The sequence below is a fragment of the Python bivittatus genome, unplaced genomic scaffold, assembly GCF_059951505.1.
Source record: "Python bivittatus isolate LINGU-HERP-01145 unplaced genomic scaffold, Pbiv_v1 ctg000220_np1212, whole genome shotgun sequence".
In the NCBI taxonomy this organism is placed as follows: domain Eukaryota; kingdom Metazoa; phylum Chordata; class Lepidosauria; order Squamata; family Pythonidae; genus Python; species Python bivittatus.
The window spans coordinates 23,158,797-23,174,720 of record NW_028277048.1 but is presented as its reverse complement, the minus strand read 5'-3'; the positions used below and the strand labels follow the sequence as shown (position 1 = coordinate 23,174,720).

General features: G+C 41.4%; 1 protein-coding gene across 1 annotated transcript; it reads right to left on the bottom strand.

Moving 5' to 3' along the window:
* Positions 1 to 1,869: 1,869 nt before the first annotated feature.
* LOC103054074 (myosin light polypeptide 6) lies at positions 1,870 to 15,623 on the bottom strand. The gene is made up of 7 exons (XM_088138534.1): positions 15,414 to 15,623; positions 11,191 to 11,218; positions 7,631 to 7,774; positions 4,821 to 4,994; positions 3,871 to 3,948; positions 2,746 to 2,788; positions 1,870 to 2,125 (listed from the first exon to the last, which is right to left on the bottom strand). The coding sequence occupies exons 1-6, from the start codon at positions 15,606 to 15,608 to the stop codon at positions 2,760 to 2,762; spliced, it is 648 nt and encodes a 215-aa protein (XP_087994660.1). The 5' UTR covers positions 15,609 to 15,623; the 3' UTR covers positions 1,870 to 2,125; positions 2,746 to 2,759.
* Positions 15,624 to 15,924: the final 301 nt, after the last annotated feature.

The following is a 15,924-nucleotide window of genomic DNA, read 5'->3' as shown; positions in this document are numbered from 1 at the left end:
CTGGATTATTGGTTCTTATGTTGAGTGTATTGGAAATGGAACCCAGGAGATGCTGTTTCTCAGTTCCTGCTTCCACCTTGTAGAATATCCTCCTCTTAGAATTAAGATGTGCTCCATCCCTTCTAATGTTTTGGAAGCTACTGAAGACAGAACTTTTTCCAAAGAGCATTTGATTGAATCGTTTCTTATCACCATCTTTATTTAACTTTGAATTACTTATATTGATTTAACTGTTGATGTTACTTTATTTGGTTTTGTTATGATTAATCGCTAGTACTATAATTTATCCTTATATTATTGTAAACTTGATTAGTTAATGATTGTTTTAATTTCTTTATGTCTGCCATGGACCTTTTAACTGTTATGGTTGTTTTTGTTGATTATTTTGTAAACCACCATGAGTTCATATTGATTCAGCAGTATGTAAGTAGAATAAATAAGTTCACAGGTCCCCCTCCCTGCTCTATATGCAAAAAATTAATTCAGCTTCTGTGTCACCTCCTTATCCTCCTTTAACACTCGGTTTCTTCTTGTCACAGAACAGACCAGTCAACTCTAGCCAGTGTTCTGTTTTTGGTATATTTATGTCAGCCCTTCGAGGTAGACTAGATTAGGAAATACACTCCACAGAAAGATCAGAACTATACTTTCTGAAATTAGCTATAATAACAGAATCTTGCAAATCTGATTGGGTTTCTCCTTTCCTCCCTCTTACACCCCAGAGAGTCAGGCAAGAGCCATCCCACTCTTCTTGGTACTATCTTGTGGGGGAGTTGGGTGGTGATATAAATTTGACAAATAAATCTAGTGGGGGGGGGGTTGGGTGGTGATATAAATTTGACAAATAAATAAATAAATAAATAAATAAATCTCCTTTCCCGGGACTTAAGGAATGCTTCTGTCGTCTTTATTTACATAATGGTTTCTGAGTACTTGCTTCAAGGCATTCTCTCTGGCTCTCTACAATTTTAAGTATTTTTTTAAAGAACTGTTATAACACACTTCACATGCTGAATAGGGAAAGCACTCTTTATACATACAGATTTCAAAGATGGGTATTGAGGCTGGGGCTACCAGATCTGCATTGCAAAAATGTAGGCAGTCACAAGAAAGATGAACTGAAAACTCTTTGCTGACATCTAGTGATTTTTACAGCCCTGATCTGGTAGCCCTAGAATAGGCAGTTAAATATAGCTATCCTGTAAATAATAATTAACCTTTATCCCCTGGAAGTCTGAATGCCAAGCAATGTTACGCTTACATACACATATCAGAAAACCACTGGCTGCTTTTTCCAGATAAAAGCAATTTGGGAAGGGGGGGATTTAGAGAGAGTGGGGAAAAGCTTACTCCCTTCACACACACCTCTTGTTGATCTGTCTACACGTGCTTACAAAAGGGGGAAGAGGTGATAGGGACAACGGGGATTTTAGGGACACTCTAGTCCCTCCTCTCTGTGCCCGGAGGCCAGAATGGAACTTTTAACTTCCAAGTAACTCTCTCTTTTGGGTTTAAGCAGAAACCTAAATTCCCCTACAGCTAATAGAAAGCACAAGTGTGATTAAGGAGTTCTGCCTTAGTAACTTTTTGTCCCAGTGTTTGGTTTTAACAAAACCTAGTTATTCAAATAATCTGTGGTTACCTTATTTTGTTCTAAAACACTGGTCCAGATGTGCAAGAAAGTTCTTAGACAGATCTTGCTGCCTCCCCCAACCTTTTCAAAATGATCGTGTGCTTTCTAGGTATGAAGCAGGCCCTCCTTATATTTATCTCAGCACTTGGAAACTAATGACAAAGCAAGAGATCAGAAACATCTGAAAATTAAAAACTTTATTGTTCAGAAAAAAACGAGTAGTTTGTAGAGTCAGATGATACAAGGAAGTGGGTTTCTTCACACAAAAGTTGTGAAATTTGCTGCTGCTCCCTTCTGGTTCCATAGAGGATCACTTATTGATGTTTCACCAGTTCAATGTTTATAAAGATCTTTACAGTCAACACTGGGAAAAAATGCTGGATTGCAGATTGTGTGTATACAAAGGTAGAAAAAAGGGGCAACTGACCCCATTGGGGATTGTGGGCTGAGGAGTCATGCCTGAAGAATAATTCAGCAGCATCTTGAGCAGCCCTGAGAAGAAAAGGGATATGTGTCTCTCACGTCCATAAGTATCAAAGTTTGGCAAGAGTTACTAAAAGAAAGCCCAAGTGTCTCTCAGAAAAAAACAATGAGAAAGTGGTGAAGCTCCTTAATCATTTGATTTTCATCAACTATATTATATTCTTTCTATTATATAATATTATAATATATTACTCCCTTCACACACACCTCTTGTTGATCTGTCTACACGTGTTTACAAAAGGGGGAAGAGGAATATTTACCAATATTTTACTCCATCATGGATCAACATGGCAATCTTTGATTTTTTTTATCAACAAGCACTCTGATAACTACTTTTAATCCTGTACTTCACACATTTGGTAAGAACGGTTGGATCTAATTCGCTCATACTTCATTACAAATGTTCAGGGATGTGGTAGTAAAGAGTATCCTGGCATGTTTTGCCTAACTGTGTGTGTACAGTTTGGGTAACTCAGCCTGCAGCGGCAATAAGACACTCTGAGATATCCCATGAAAGCTGAAGGACAGCCCGTGAAGAAGTTGTGGAGAGGAAACTTATTTAGGGAGGGAAGGAAGCAGCGCCTACCAGTCCAGAATATAAATGATGCCAAATGAAATATGGCACTTACTCATAGACCCCAGCTCAGGTTGCCATGATATGTTTGACAAATGCTGTGAGAGAGAAAAGAGAGAATTATCACCCACTCTCTTAATTTTGTCCCAGGGCTTATTTTCACCTAAAATGATTTAACTTGAGGAAGCTGTCATTCATTCATTCATTCATTCATTCATTCATTCATTCATTCATTCATTCCTAAATTGATATGCTGCTCATCTCCCCCACAGGATGACTCTGGGCAGCTTACAGTTAAAATCCAAGACAATGAAAACAATAAAAATATAAATATCCACAATTAATGTCATCCCTGCCACTTCTAGTTGCTTCAGGCTGATGACAGAAGTTGGTTGCAAACTATTACCACAGACCATTTTATTTACTTTCATACAGTAACTAGCCTATATACATCGTGATAAAATACAAACATCATTGGAAGAGCAAATATCATACCTGATGACTTTCTTTTGGATTGTTTTTAAAAGTACTTATGGGCCAGGTTTAGTTTTTAATAAAAAACAGGAGTTACTGAACTGCTATTGCTAACCTTTAGGCAATTCTAACACCTACATCAGTATTAGAGGATAAACAGATCCCATATCAGCACAATGTCAGTGCTCCCTATTTATGCAATGTTCTTTTTTAATATATATCATTTTATTGAACATTTTAAAAACAAAGATAAAAACTAATACAAACTAATATAGAGTAAGGAGGTAAAAAGAAAAAGAAAAATCAAAGAGCTAAAAGTGCAAGAAAGAAAGAAAAAGGAAAAAATAGAAAAGAAAGAAAAAAGATACAAATAAATGGCTTCCAATTTTCTTTACAGCAGTTAAAAGTACAATTATAAATTTACCTCTTTCTCTAAAATTGCATCATGACTCTGTTCTTTCTATAATCTAGCCTATCTAACCCTCAAAACCATAAATCATGAGTTCATTGTTTTCTCTTTTATGCAAAAAGTCCATAAGGGGATTCCTATTTATGCAATGTTCTATGGAAATAAAAATCTTCCAACATTCATAATTTTATGGCCACATTTCCCTGCCAGATGTGGAAGTTCTGATGTTTCTGTAGGATCAAAATGAACCAAATATGTTGCATATTCTCTCAACCGACAACAGGCATAATATCTTACCTTCATAATTAATGCAACCATTAGCATCTTCATGACCTGATAATAGAGAATCCACTTCTTCTTCTGTCATTTTCTCACCTAAAAATAATAATAAGAAAGAAAGATGGTTTATCTTTCTTCGATTTATTTATTACATTTGTACACCCCCAATTCCTAGCAACTCTGGGTGGGTCACAAAGTAAAAAACTCAGAAAAAAATACAATAAAACTGTATAATAATTAGAAAAAAGGAGCAAAAAGTTGGCAGCAACAAAAACCCTAGCCAAAAGCCTGGGTAAAGAGCCAGGTCTTCAAGGTCCTCTGAAACAGCAGTAGATCTCGTGGCCAGTTGAGCTGAACCAGACTTTGGACAATTGGATCAATTTGCAACATCTCTAAATATGTGTCCCCATAGGCCCCTTTAAAGAGATATAAAAAGTTATTTATGCAGATTGACTCTGATTATTATGCTGGCAAATCAAAGACACACAATCCTTTTTCGTTTGTTTTTTAAAGAGTGTCATATCTGGATTAGGGAAATTGGGTTGACATTCCTCTTTGTTAAAGTCACTTGGTGACATTGGGTCACTGCTTCGAAATGCAGGCAAGCCAACATTTCACTTTTTTTTTAAAGGCCTTTACAGGCTGATGCCACTTTACAACCAGCACAAATTTCTCCTGATATTTTTTAAAGTAAACCGAAGTGCAGGAACCTTCATCAATGGAGAAAGGATATTTCACTGGACCTTACAATGGAGCTAATGTTAACATTAAGGGGGTAGAAAGCCATCCAAATAGCTTGTAAATTACAGTCAATGTTAAATGAAGATCAGGGCAACATTGATATTTACTAGATTAGTGCCTTTCTAAAGGAGGAAAAATTGAGGTTGTGGCTATAGCTTGAAATGAATTTCTCTTATTTGGAAGTTCTTTTGGATGGTGGTGGTGGCGGTGGCAGGGACTGTACTTACCCAGTGTGGAAAGGACATGGCGCAATTCTGCCCCCATTACGGTGCCGTTCCCCTCCTTGTCGAAGACTCTGAGCCCCTCCACGTAATCCTCGTAGGTGCCTTGATCTTTGTTCTTGGCAATTGTCTGCAGCATTGGCAGGAACTCTTCAAACTCCACCCTTTTAGAATTCAGCTCTGCGGGGAATCGGGAGGTGGGGGAAGAGAAGATGCAAAAGGAGAAGAAGCATTCATTTCCCACCCAACTATCCACCCTTGGGGCCTCAGAAAGCTGTTTCTGTTGTCACACAGGTAGAACTCTTCACCAAGAAAAGGAATTTACATTTCCGTTACATTTGCAGATGGAACATGGGCTGGATTTACACATTATGCGGTTATGGATCCTTTTCACCATGACTGGTTGAACAAATCACAGTGAGCTAATTTCATGCAAGCACTAAATCATAAACCAGGGGAAAGGAGTCAACCTTTCCATGGCTGGAATTCTATGGTGATTTGATGAGATGGCCACATCAACATCAATTCTCTCCACTATCTTACATTACAATACAATACAAATACAAATACAAAATACTTTAATGACCAAGTATAAAATATATACAAGGAATTTGTCTTCGGTGACGACCAGCAAGATCAACACTCCATTTGGATAGCAACAGAAAAATAATAAACAATATTATTGTTTGCACAACATCTTGTTGTGAATACTGTCGTCAATGTCTTTTAATTGTAGTTTTTAACATTTGGATTTTATGATTGTTTTTTATTGTAAGCCACCTAGAGTCATTGTGCTTTTAGTGTGAGATGGGCAATTATATGAATGTGATAAATAAATACATACTTACATGCATAATATTTTTTAAAAAATTAACTCGCTGAGGGTTGGGGGTGGTATGCAAACAACAACTAAATTAGATGTATTGAACAGTCACAAAAAAGGGGCTGGGAATATATGGCCCCAGGTCACGAATTGCGCATCCCTCTTACAAACCGTGGTTTACAGCTAGAATCGTTCTTGGGGTTAGGGCTACGCAGCAATTCGGATTCGAAACGCGCGGGGGCGCTCCAGTCGCCTCACTCGGCATCTCCTCAAAGGCCACCAGCCCCGGAAAAGGCGCGTCCGCTTTAAGGAGGTCCGACAGACGCGACGTGAGCGCCCCCGCGTGCGCCAAATAACTTCTTCCTCTTCGAAGCCGGAGAGCTGCAGAGCCGTGGTTGGGATCGTTCACTATCCTAAGAGAAAAGCGAATACTGTACTGTACTTTTTTGATTCAGCATGATATAGGAACTGACGTATTCAGACGACGGTATACTGTAGTGTTTCTCAACCTTAGCCACTCTAAGTTGTGTGGACTTCAACTCCCAGAATTCCCCAGCCAGCATGGCTGGCTGGGGAATTTTTGGAGTTGAAGTCCACACATCTTAGAGTGGCCAAGATTGAGAAACACTGCAGTATACTGTGTTGAGCTGTTGGGGGAAGGGGGGTGTTTCCATCTTTAGGTTTCTATGGCCAAACGTATGGATACCTCTTTTTCTCGCTTCGTGCTGTTTTGGCACTCCTGTTTTGGCACTCCAGTACAACGAAAAAATATGCTGAAAGCACAATACAATATAGAAACGACAATTAATGCTCTTCCAGTTTCCAGGGCGTGTACATGCCCTGCCCAACTGCTAGTCTTGCAATTTTGTGTGTGCCTGCCTTTGAGTCAGTGTTGACTCCTGGCGACTGTCTGGATTCGTTCCTGCAGTTTTCTTGGAAAGATTTCGGAAGTGGTTTTGCCCTTGCCTCCTTCTTCCTAGGGCTGAGAGAGAGGGACCGGCCCAAAGTCTCCAGCTGGCTTCGTGCCTCAGGCGGACCAAAACTCACAGCCTCCCAGTTTAACTACTACACCAGCCGGGCTCACCATTTTTTACTGCTGTAATTTTTCAGTCTGAGCCCTTGAAATCCAAAGTATTTGAAAAATGTAAATTTTAAATGCAAATTAAATTAGGGAAATATACTCTATATTTAATATACTATATTTTTGTGCACTTAGATTATGATGTGCACTTAATTTAGGTTATGCTCACAAGGTCTGCAGCTGCAGCCTATTTAAACTACTTTGTTCTCTATCTGCTTTGTTCCCCACAACTAGTGAAGGTCAATTCTGGGGCCATACATAATGTTCTGCTGCCTTCTTCAAATTAACCCTAAAATCACCATTCCCTCACAGTATAGTGAAGAGTATATACAGTTACATTTATAAATCCCTCTTCTTAATCAAATTCCCTGAGTTCACACATTTTGCTAAGTTTAATTTTGGTTTAGCATAATGTCTGAACCCAGCTATTGTGATACATAAACTACTACTTATGTTAAGCATATAAAGCTGGCCATTATGTTTTATTCAACAAACGGTCAGGGGCCATTTTTTAAACATATTCTTGCAAATATAAATTATACTAAAGGAATTTATTTATTCATTTACAGAGTGATGTTGCAGGTTCCTCACATGTTCAAGAAGAATGGCTGCATGCCTCTGATAACTTTAGCAGAGCTTAAAGGTTAAGATATTTATTCCTGTGCCTCAGAAATCATGCCTTGTTGATTTCTGCAGATCAAATTACAGTTAAGGCACAAGAAGAAGACAGAGTTATTCCTCGCCAGTTATCAAGAGCTACATAACTCACATTTTCTAGTTTTATATTCCTAACTACAATGTTCTTAAATGAAGGCTGAATTTTCTAATATGATCCCTTAAATCTGGAATCTACTGCCATCCTGTGGTCATATTATAACTTTCCCTGCACGCACCACCTCAGAGATAATTTACCGTCAGGCTTCGGATGTCCCAGGACTTTCCGGATTTCAGCATTAGTAGGATTCTGGCCCAGTGCCCTCATCACATCTCCACACTGGCTTAGCTGGATTTTGCCATCGCCGACCCGATCAAAGAGCCCGAAGGCCTCCTTATAATCTAGAGAGATCAAATCAAACTTTGATATGGCTGTTTGGTGATGTGGCCTCTGAACCGGAAAGCTGCAGGGGCCTGGAGTTCGGTGGAGATAAAGCGTCAAGCTTGTCCTGCTGCCGGCTGCCAGCTAGAGGATTCACATACTGTAACCCAAAGAAACTGGACACTGCCCTCTGGAACATCTGCTTGCCCAGTTTCTGTCAGTCATCAAGTCAGTAAGAAGGTGGCTTTCTCCCTAAAGGCAAGCTCTGTTTGGGATACATCTAAATCAGAGTTCTCAACCTTGTCAACTTGAAGATGGATGGACTTCAACTCCCAGAATTCCCCAGCGAGCCATGCTGGCTGGAGAATTCTGGGAATTGAAGTCCACCCATCTTCAAGTTGCCATGGTTGAGAATTCTGATCTAGAGAGATGATGATGGTGATCTGGGAGGGTCTGGCTGTTCTTACTCTTAATATACAGAGGATCTCAGTGATCCTTCAAAGGGGCGTCATCTTGCTGTTTCCAGGGTTGTGGTGGATTGTGGTTGAGAGCAAGTTTCTTAGGAAGGAGGCGGCCCATTCCAGGAAGGGCAGAGAGACTAGAGACAACATAGTCTGGAGCAGGAGTGTGGGAAGCAGAAGAGGTTTAGAATAGCCACTCCCTAGAATCTCCCAGGGTAGATCCACTCATTGCAGTAGTACAGATTTAGTCTGACAAGATTCTGTCTATATGGTATAAGCAATGAAAGAACTGGATTTGGATGAACTGTTTCCTGGTGGTTCTTGGATTGGGCCTGACAAGGGTTTTGTCATTGGAGAATTCATCTTTCTATTTCACAATGTTATAGCCCCCAGACATTGGTCCTCAGGCACAGAGCTGAGCAATTCAGATGTTATACCCTAACCTCCTCTCTAATAATTGAGCTAATTAAGCAGGCCTTCCATTTTATAGGAAGATTCAGTTCTAAGGACAATTAAAAACCCTTCTAGGGCTTTTCCTCCTGGCTACGTTAATGAGCATCGCTTCCCTTTCTGAGTTGGCTGAAAAGTACCCCGGCATAGTTTGCCTTATCCCAACAGCTGATCTCTTTTCTGCTTCTTTAGCAAGACCGGTGACTGTTTCTGTCCTTTGCAATTTTCATGTGGGATACATTTGCTGTCCCATCCAGAGTCACCTGCCAGTGGGAAAAGCAGCCAGCGATCCCTGTCCTTAATGTGTGTTGGGGGTAGGGGTGAACAGGCTTGGGCCATGGTGGCAGGTTGGGTGACGCATATTTAAAAATTCTTCCGAAAGAGCACTAAGCCAGTGGCTTTTAGGAGCCGGCACGATGCCTGTCCAGGCATTACTTGGGGAAATGCAACTGTGGGAGCCAGATATCAGGTCTCTCCAGCAGTCCCAACCGAATGGCCATGAAGGCAGAACTCTGCATCTGGGGGGTGGGGGGTGGGCATGGGCAAGAGGAGCTGCGCAGTTCCCAGCCTCTGATGGGGTCTTTACCAACTTCATCAGTGAGGCATCTTGGGTCATTCATACAGCAAGGGAAAAAACATTGCTTTAAAACTCAACCAGCTAAAGGTGAATGTAGGCTGCCTTCATGGTAGGCTGGAGGTGCAACAAAGGCAGCGTCATGAGGATTTGTTGCTGGTGGGACACCATTGTGTCATGGTTCGCAGGATGTGGGGATAAGCCCACAAAACGAGTCAGATTCCCTACTAGAGATGTGCTGACATTTGAAAGCGCTCTCTTTCTTGTTCAGGTGAGGCAAGAAAGTCTGCTACAGCAAATTTGATATTTCTTGCAGAAGAACTCTTAGTAATGTTTTTCTTCACATTATAGAGCAAACATGATAATCTTTAGGCAATGTACTGTAGGACTCTTAGCCTGCTGAATCAAAACATATTAATGGAAAAGTCTTCCCAAAAAATTAGGGATGGCTTCTCATACTTTGCCTTTAGATATAAAGATCAGAGTACAAAATACTCACATATTAGCCGTATGTCTAAAAAACATTAAAAAATGCATTTAATAGCAGCTTTTGCTATTGAGATTCAAAAAAGGTGACTGAAAAAAGGAGCAGCTCTGAAATATACTAGATTGTAGGGTACTACACTATAGTTATGTACACATGCATGTATTCTGCTTACTTAGCCCAGTGCCAATTAATATTTTAATTAAGATATTTAGAGGCCAGAGGGAATGGCCTTGAAGAACAGAAGGGAGAGCTGCTACCACGGCAGTGGTCAGATTAGTGGGACTTGAGCCCAGACCAAGAAACTAACTTGAGAAAATGTCTCAGACGAGCCCCTCCCTTATTCACACAAAGATAAAGAGGGAGGGGGAAGCACATTCAGACTTGCAAGACCCTATTACAGTGATCGCGAACGTATGACACGCGTGTCAACGGTGACACACCATGTTTTGGGTGACATGCCAACGTTCACCAACACCCAACAACTATTCTCCCTGTTTGAGTTACCAAAGAAACTGAGTTTGTTTTACTCATATTTCATTTTTGTAACTATTTGTACATATATACATCACTACTCTATTGCAATAAAAGCAGTACCGACCTACATGGCATTGTTTCTTAGTCTGGTCTTTCTTGTAGGACTGAGAGGTATCTCTATCCTACTACAAAATATCTGGGGAGAAGTTCACAAGCAGCCTTACCAGTAACTTTCAATGGACAAAATAATTCACAAGCAGCCTTACCAGCAACTTTCAATGGACAATTTGTGCCCACACTTCTTGGTATATTCAGAAATAGGCCAAGATAACAACCAAGAAAGACACAAAGTATTGCTGAATATTATAAAATTAGCTGTTTTCTTAATGACTTTGGAAAAGTAGAATCAACAGGAACCCAGTATAAAGTGTGACAGTGGGATTCCCTCATCTTTAATATCTGAATGGGACTGAAGAGGCCGCATTTTCTGAACAACCTGTCCCTGCTGAAATTTCTGCGTCTATGTGATCATTAAAGGGACAAAATCTCTGCTCTCCTATTAATCAGGTTTGCGTTCCTTACCAAATATGGCCACACTGGACCCAACAGGAATAAAAAATAAATTCAATCTCTTAATTACAGCAGACGTTTGCAACAGAATTCAGGTCTGCATGGATCTGATTAAATCTGACAATACTGGTTGAACTACAAGGATGGGGATGGGATAAATGGGATATCTTTGTTACTGTTTTCTCTATTAAAGATACAGGGCTACTGTTCCTGACACCCGTTCCCTTAACGTCTATTTCTAATCTTAGGAATCAAGTCTAAGTGGATATTTTGTTACAGTGGAGAAACACATAAAAGTTTTCTGTTATGCTACGCTAATGCTTGCTTGCACATTCGCTTATGTCTGTGTTTGTTTATGCATAAATATATGGTAAGATAAATCCAGGTCTCTTGGTGGCCAGTGATATGTAATTAACTCACCTTCCAACTGCTCTTTGGTGAATTCAATCTAGAAAGAATAAAGAGATGGGAAATCATGTCATTTACCAGAACAAGTAGAAATCCTTACAGTAAAAAATCAAATTGGTCAAGATGCCTTCATGTTCATCAACCCCACTGTTAATGAAGTTCGCTGTTTTAAGAACAAGCTTTAGAACTAACACTGTTCTTTAGGCAAGGATGACCCATCATTGCGGATTCCAGAATCCAAAATTCAAATTAAACTTTAATGGGAAAGTTATGACAGAGAGAGAGAGAGAGATTTCAGTTTTTGACACTGGCGTATTTATTCTGCACTGACCAGTAGATGCATGGAAGGAGAACAATTATTTTAAGGCTTAGTCAGAGCATGCATTTCATTTGCTGCCTCTTTAAAAGAAAAGAACTCTGCCCATCTTATTTTTTATTTAAACTCTTGATTCTAAAGACACTAAGCAACAAATTTTGAGGATTTATTTTTTAAAATGGAGTAGGTCAACATTTTATTTTAAAAGAAATAATGTGTGATGTCATATGCATTAAATTGTGTAACCCTCCAAGTTTATTATTTTTATTTATCTGTTTACAGTCCTAGCCTACTTAGCTGTGAGCATAAGAAAATGTAAAAATTATTTACTGTGTTCCTCCCCCTCCCCACAACCTTATGAAGTACTTTAACCAGATTGAGACCATCTTTTCCAACACTGTGCAGCACATCTGTGGACATGCATGGGTTTGGCCCAAGTCAAGGTTGGCCTGTTTATAAAACGGTTCTGGATGGACCGCTTTGTAAGGATAGCACAAAGTTGTCCAAACTATGATAGTTCTGAGCCCTAAACCTTCTATAGGTCTTGTGGGTACAACATGAATGCTTGTCTGAGCATGAGAACAAAGTGGTGCCAAGTGTGTGTTTCTAGAGTGGCTGGTGTTGTTCTAGGAAGCCCATTCACGGTGGTCCCGCTCGACCACAGCAGAGCCCTGCAGCCAGAGAGAGGGAGAGACTTTGTGGTGTGAATCGGTTTAGCCCTTCTGTCCCTGGATGTGAAGCAGGCCAAGTCTCCCAAGGCCCTTCCCCCCTTGGGTTTCCATTCTTACCCAAAGGAAAGTTTCTCAAAGTGCCATACTGTTGGCCTAATTAACCCAGGTATGATATCCTTTGAAGGTTTAGCTGTGCGGTGTGTTTTAGTGGATGTATGGTTATGGTGCACTTGCATTCCTGCTATTATCTATTTGCAATATAATACAATATCTGTTGGCAAATTTTACCTGTGGCATTTGCTTGGTTTGGAGGCCTATGAGCAGTACAACCCTGTGGTGATGCTGTCAGGGTTGAAGGGGCCCTGAGTCTGATAATCTCTGAGAAAATCCCTTGCAGCTACTCCCCTGTCCCTAGTTTTCTCCCCTTTCTTTGTCTCTTCCAGGGCTCGGTTCTGTTTCCCACCTCCTTGTCTTACCAGCCAGAGGCAGAGACGTCTTTTCTTTCTCTTTCCTTTGAATTATAAACTAGTTTGGGTGTTTGGTAGAGCAAAGCTGTCATCTTTCTCCCTCCCAAGGGTCCCTGGAGGGCAAATGAGGGAGGAGGGGAAGCAGAAGTGGTGTGACACTGAATTTGTGGGCCCTCCAAACAAGCTATGTTGGCCTGGGCCTGTATCTGGGAGTCTGACCACAGCACGTTGTTGCAAATAAATGCTATCAGCAACAGAGGACCAAGATGGGACCAACAGGGCTGTTTTGGCTCCTTCACCCTTGTGCCTGGGGTGGCATGTTGGCAGAGAGAGGATACTTGGAGTGGGTCAGCGATGCCTTTCAGCAGGCAGGTTCTGGGATCAGAACCCCAAGTAGGTTGAAATACGGCCTTGCGTTTGCTCTAGGTTCAGTATCCTAATTGGAGACCCTACCTCACTGTTTTGGGAATCCTGCAGCACGACAAGGACACGACTGTTGATTGAACACTCCGGTCCTCTCGCAACTTGATCTGCCCGCTCTCAGAAGGTGGCATCCCATTAAAGCAGGGCTGTAGAGGTGGGATTGAAATAACCGCACGCCGTGCTAAGCCCCCTCCCTGCTGGTAGCCACCTGTCTCTGTCCCGGCTTCCTGAGCACGCAGGCCTGCAAATACCAGGCTTTTGCGCCTGCTGTTTAGACCTTTCGTTAAAATAACAGGAGCCCTTTCAATTGCTAAATTTATCTCGGAGCCCCTCTAACCCGCTAACCTTAGTTTGCCAACCGTCCCAATTGCCATTGTCTGATAGTGGAGGCCTTGTTATGACGGGGAAGCAACTTTACTTATTTATTGTTCAGTCTTGCATCCTGCCATAATGATAGTCCAAATAGAATGAAACGTCCATCGCACATCCCCAATTTACATTAATAGAACTATAATTAAAAGTAAAACCTCCATGGTACATGAAGATTGAACCATGCCTAAAACTAGAGCATCCTAACAGCCCAGCAGGAGCAACATGTGCTACCAAAACCTTTCCAAAAAAACCTCTATCTTGACTTGCTTGGAGAAAACAATCAACAATGGAAGCTAATCCTTTTTTCCCCCTATCTATAAAATGTCCACAGTTGCTTAAAAGTAGCATGAAAACTCCTGAATATCTAAACTCAGAAAGCCATGGGGGTTATCATCTGGTCCGACGCAGAGACCAAGAAACTGGGTTTGTAAGTTAAAATAAATTTCAAATCAAAGCCGTCACTATATATAGTAAACTGGTGGGTTCTCTTGGTACAGTAGGCTGGCCTTTGGTACAAGGAACTGAGAAGGAAGATCCGCGTTCTTAGTTTCAGTTGAATTTATGCATAATAATTTCTTCCTCAATTTCTGTTAGAGTTCTTAATAGCCATCTTGGTCATTTTATGGATGCACACAAACAAAAATTAAACTGGTATCTGTGTTAATCTTGCATCAGGAAAAAATGGCAGCAGTCCTTGTTTCTACAGATAGGCACATATTAATTGTTTTTACTACTTGTACATCTTATCCAATTTATTTGGGAGTTGAGCTCAAGTTAAAGATCAACTCTGGGTTCGGCATTCTGTTCTCTTTCCAATTTCGGCCAGCCAGATGCCTTAAGAAGCAAACGGTTATGCCACTGAAGTGCTGGTACTTTCCTGTGGCATCTGTTATTCCAGTTCATGCAGCCTCTTAGGAGTGACACAGTTAGCTGCACAAAATTCCAAAGGAATGCAGCCGTTTAACTTTGTCCCTTGTAATTTTTCAGCTGCTGTGATAACTAAATCTCTTTTTTACCATATAAATAACAAGGTGAACTCAAAATGTCTTTAGCAAAATGTCTGTTGATTACAACTCTCTTGTTCTCCTTGTACCCCCAACTCTCTAACTTCCTGTGCCACAAAAAAATAAATTCAGAAAGTTGCCCTCTTTCTTACTTGCTTTTCTGAGAAATGGGAACAATAGCTATACAGATGAAATAAATGATTCTGAAATGTCACAGGAAACGACTTGATTCCTAATAATTCCAAGTAGGAGAGACCACACTGCTTCCAATGGAAAGTGAGCAAGTCAGGTTAATGAAAACAGAGCTCTCACAAAAGGAAGATAAGAATTTAGCAATAACAACAAAACCAGATTAGATTTACACATAGAAAAAGCATGGCTTAGTTTGCATCTGACATTGGCTTGGTTTTCAGTTGTTTACAAGAGTGGTTGCTGGCCTTGGAGATACTGCAACAGCTTCCCTGGTGGTGCCTACCAGCACTCCCAACCACCAGGCCAGAGCTGATGGACATTGTAGTCCAGCGCATCTGGGGAAGGCCCATCATGGATGTCTGGTGGATGTGCACAAGTTAACATTTTTCTTCTCTGTCAAGCAAGCAGGCCCTAGAACAATCAATCAGTGTTTGCTCTGAAACTGTCAGCTCTTCTGCCCAATGTTTCGAAGAAACTACAGTAGATACATTGCGAAATACATCATGATCAAGTTGCTGGTCCCAATTGTGGTCGCTAAATGAGGTCTACCTGTACTTCATATCTGAAGTATTTACTGCCCACTGTTAGTGTGCTTATTCTTCCCATATCTAGTTCTGATGTGTTAAGTCCCTCAGCTTAGCACTGCAGTGTAGCAATCTTAAGGCACTGCTTTTGATGGAGAGAAAAGGACCTGAGATTGCTCCTCTCACGTCCTCCTCCTGCTCCATTTCCTTCCAAAGGAAAGACATGGGTTCCCTGCAGCTCCACTCTTCCTCCAGGCCTCACTTACCACCACTTTGGAGAGGTCGATGGGTGGCTCCTTGGGCTTCTCTGGTGCTGGTGCTGGTGCCGGTGCTGGTGGTGCTGCTTCTGGCGCTTTGCCTTTAGCTGCCAGGAAGCCTGGCTTTGCCCCGACTGGTTTAGCGGCTGGTTTGGCAGGTGGGGCTACTGGCCGCTTCACGGGGACATCCTTCTTGGGGGCCATGTCGCCTGGGGTCTCCTTGTGGAAACAGAGCAGAGGCAGGGTCAGCAGCACGGGCAGGCGAGGTCCCCAGGCTCACGCTGTCTCTGTCCTGTGTCAGCTTAAATAGCTCTGTCGATACAATGATGTCAGCCCAAGAGGAATTGCTGGGGACAGAGTGGGAATGCATCTAAAAATGGGAGCATCAGTCACCTTCAGCAATGCGAGGTCCTCCTTTCATTCAAGACGGAGCAATCTCCAAAGGCTTTGCTACAGCTAAGCATCCTTTCTGAACAGCCAGGCCTTGGCTCTGTCTGCATGGCACCCAGCCAGCCAGCCA